This window comes from Eurypyga helias, unplaced genomic scaffold (assembly GCF_000690775.1).
Source record: "Eurypyga helias isolate BGI_N326 unplaced genomic scaffold, ASM69077v1 scaffold17408, whole genome shotgun sequence".
Lineage (NCBI taxonomy): Eukaryota > Metazoa > Chordata > Aves > Eurypygiformes > Eurypygidae > Eurypyga > Eurypyga helias.
In genome coordinates, this window is record NW_010267710.1 from 1 (window position 1) to 3,884 (window position 3,884).

At 58.8% G+C, this 3,884-nt stretch overlaps 1 protein-coding gene across 1 annotated transcript in view; it reads right to left on the reverse strand.

The window, feature by feature from the left end:
- Window positions 1-2,502: 2,502 nt before the first annotated feature.
- The window catches only part of REN (renin), a gene marked incomplete at its 5' end in the record, with an annotated part of 3,829 nt that continues 2,447 nt past the window's right edge, over window positions 2,503-3,884 (reverse strand). Inside the window, 3 exons of the mRNA XM_010157533.1 lie at window positions 2,503-2,664; window positions 3,041-3,139; window positions 3,231-3,375. Of these exons, the coding sequence (XP_010155835.1) occupies window positions 2,503-2,664; window positions 3,041-3,139; window positions 3,231-3,375 (406 nt within the window). The remainder of the gene's footprint in view (window positions 2,665-3,040; window positions 3,140-3,230; window positions 3,376-3,884) is intronic.

Sequence of the window (3,884 nt, forward strand, 5' to 3'; positions counted from 1 at the left end):
GGGGGGGGGAAATCATTTAAGGAAAAGGGAAAAAAAAATAATAAACCAGCCACTTCCTTCAGTTTCTAAATATAGAGCGAGCTCTGCCCGTTTTAATGGGATGGTCATAATCGCTCCCGCAGCTCTGCGGGGCTGAGCGTGGCCTCATGGCTCACCAGTACCAACCGCCGGGCTTGGTACGGGGCAGTCGCGGGTCAGGAAATTGCCCTGGAACAGGCGATTAGAGGTGTTAATAGGCTGGCTTAGGGGGCCCAGGAGCAGCACCGCAAGCAGCCCAGGCATTTTCCTCTCCCGCCGCTCCTCCTGGAACAGAACGGGATCCGCAAAAACATCCTATCTTAGGCCAGCCTGACTGTTTTCCAGCTGGTGGCCATAGGCAGAAGCCATCATGGGGATTTGAGGGGGTTTTTCAAGCTTACATCCACTCCGGTCTCCCCCAGAGCCTTTGTGGTGTAGAATGGGACAGAGGGGGCTTAGTTATTTCCAAGCGGAGAGTTTCCCTGGGGTAGGAAGGAAGGGAGAAGCTTGCCAGCTTCTCTGTAGAACTACAGGTTTGTGGAGAGGCCGGGCTGTAGCCTGAGAGCTGACACCACCCTGCCGAGGGTCTCTGGGCAGCTCTGCCCTCCCCCCTGAGCCTTCCCTGCCTGTGCTGTCCATGCTTCCAGCCCCTGGGGTTTCCTGTGCTGCCTGGAGCTCAGGAAACGCTGGATAAAAGGGAGATACACTGACTGCTGGGGCCCCTTCCCTCCACCCCCAGACCCCAAAGAGCCATCGCCGCTGCTCTCCTCGCCCCCCTCTTGGAGGTGATGGATCAGCGTTGCAAAAGGCGATGGGAAGGAACAAGTAACATCATGGAGAGCCTTGAATTTCCCATTCCCAGAGACCCAGGGTTGTGCATCCCAGCGTTTAAACGCTACGTGGCTGAGGAGATCCTCCCAGGAGGGACAAACATCCGCTTGGGCCTCATTCTCCGTGCTGCAGGGCCGTCTGCTGCTCCGTGGGGCAGGGGACGAGGCTGGGAGGGAGGGCTGGCGAGCGGAGCTGAAGCTGCTGCCTACCTGGCTGCAAAGGTCACGCGGCAGTGGCCTTTCCGGTGCTCCCGACCATCCCTGCGGTGCGAGAGGCAGCTCGTGTCAGCCTGTGCTTCGGGCAGCACTGGGAATTCCTCAGCAGGCATCGCTGCGGGCAGAATCGAGGATGAGAAGCTTCTGTGAGCGCTGGCACTCGGACGGTGGCTTGCTCCAGGCTCTGCTCCAGAAGCCCACGCACTGTACGAGGTGCATTCCCCAGGGCTTGGCTGTGGCCCACGGTGGTCACAGACCGGAGATGGGAACAGGTTGCACGCTGCTTGGCATTGGGGAGAGCTTGGATTTGCAGCTACTGGGCTGCATCTCGAAGTACCGCAGCTCTCCCATGGAACTGAAAATGTCAGTCTCCGGATGGGAGCACTGGTCTGGCCCTCCGGCTGGGCCAGCCGTCACAGAGTTTGCAGCTCCAGCGCTCTCCCAGTAAGCATCTCCGCAGGTGGCCAGGATGGGGACGAGCCTCTGGATGTCAGCTCCTGCCACCACGGCAATGAAAACAGGCACAGGCACTGGGGCAGACAGAGCTGCCTTCCCGCTGGGGCAAAGTCAGCCACCCTTAACCAGACCTGCAGGCACCTTCCCCTCCCCAAAGAGCAGCAAACAGATGCACAGCCCTGTCCCTCTGTCCCCAGGGGTGCAACCAGGGGTCTCAAGCCCCCCATGGGAAGACAGGTCGAGATGTGGGTAGCCCACACAGCAGTTCATCTCCTGCAGAAAGGGCTTGTTTGAGGCTTGAAAAGACCCTGAATGCCTACGTGCAGATGCTGTGGTGCTAGCTGGGAGGGTATTTCACACCTGTGGAAGGGCACAAACAGTTTCTGCTGGGAGGAATCCCATCAGAGGAACACTTCTTGTCCCATTCTCTCAGTATAAGACAACTGCAAGAATAGCTATTCACTCAGCATCCTGTTGCTCTAAGATTGTTTAATATTAAAATTCATGGAGAGGGGTAGGGTTAACACCAGCTGAAATGATCATTAAACACAGTCAGCTTATACGTCTCCCATTCAAAGCATAACACAAACTGCAACAGAACATCCCTCCTTGTTCTGCTTGCAACCCGCGAGCGTCCCCATGCCAGCCAGCCATGACCTCCTCCGTGCCAGCTGCATGTCACCCTGAAAGTCCCTGAAGCTGCAATTCCAGGCACTGGATCCCGGTTTGATTCCCAGACTGAACACGCTCACTGGAAGATGCATTTAAGGCTCAGTTCTCCGCAGCAGCAGAGACTCTCGGGAAGCAGAGCGGGGGTTTTGGAGTGGGAGAAGGCGAGGTTTTGCCGTTGCTTCAGTGCAGAGAGGAGGTGGCTGAGCTGTAAGGAAATGCTGTTCTCGTTTGCGCTTCAAGTCGTTCCTTCTCGGTGCTACTCTCATCTCCAGGCTGGTTCCCCCATCCCTCTCCCCGGCCTCCCCGGCCGTCAGCGAGCCGTGGCAAAGCCGATGCGGTTGTTGCGCCGGTCGAATTTGGTGTAGTAGTGCCCAATGAAGCTGGCGCCCAGGATCCAGAGGGGACCAGCTGGGGGTGGGATGTCCAGCCCCGAGAAAGCCACCACGCAGACATCCTCGCCGTACTGGGATTGCTGCAAGGAAGAGGAGACCCAGGCGGTGAGGGGGGTGCCAGGAGGGAGATCTCCACTGCAGCGTGCCCGAGGAAGGGCTGTGATCCCCAGCTCCACACCCGCTGCTTGGCCTTCCTGGGCTAAGGAGGATCCCTGCCTGTCTCTGCTCCTTACCCCAAGTCTCCCCAAAACCCCCCAAGGAAGCAGCGACAGGTTGGTCTGGCTCATCTGGACACCTCTGCCGAGCAGGAGAGTTTGGGGAAAAACAAGAAGCATCATTCTGGGGCTTCTCTGGGGGAGCCAGGAGGGCGCAGGATGCTCCGGGTGAGCTGCACCCCGAGACGCACCCGCCCTGGGGAGACCCCCCCTCCACCCCACAGGGAGGGATGCAGCTTACCCGGAGGATGTAGGCTGAGCCGTGGAGCACGTAGGCCTTCCCGCCCAGGTGGAAGGAGATGTTGGGCAGCTGAGGGACTTGGTCACAATCCACCACGTACTGCCGGAGGAGGAGACAGCGCTGAGCCCGTTTGCAGGGGAGCGAGCGGGCAGGCGGCAGGGACACAGAGTGGGGTGGGGGGTTTGCTCACCTCTCCTTCAGCCATTTCTGCTGCCCCGATGGCTTTCATCAGCACGGAGACAGGGCCAGCTGGGCCGGTGATGTAGGATGCTCCTGTGTCCACAGCCACCGAACAGCCTTCCTTGCAGAACAGGATTTCAGCCCCTACGGACACCCTGGAACGGGAGGGGAGAAGGGTGGTCCCCAGTCTTCCCTGGTAGCTGCAGCTTGGCTCCCAGGGCTGCCTGTGCCCATGGGCAAGCGTGCCACTTCATTGTCCAGGGAACACGGGCCAAGCAGGGCATGTGCTGCTCCTGGTGCCTCTGGAGCACAGACCCTCCAGGAGCACCAGGAACCTTCCCTTCAAGCTTCTCGAATGCCAAAACTAAGCTTCATCACGTGTGGGGTTTATTTTTTTAAACTACACAAAGCAGAACTGTTTCAGTGCCTCATATTCCTTCTGCAGGACTAAAGAGGGTTAAACTCTTCCACTGCAGCTTTCAAGTCGAATCAGCCCACGGTGGTGACACCCCCCCCGCATCCCCCAGCTCCTTGCAGAGCATCCCCACGGCTCCATGCTGGAGGAACTCATCCCGCTCCCCTCCGGAGGGGAAAGCATCCACCAGAAAGACGATATAACCTTGTTGACCACCTCCCCAGCCCCCAGCCAGCTACTCCCAGGCCC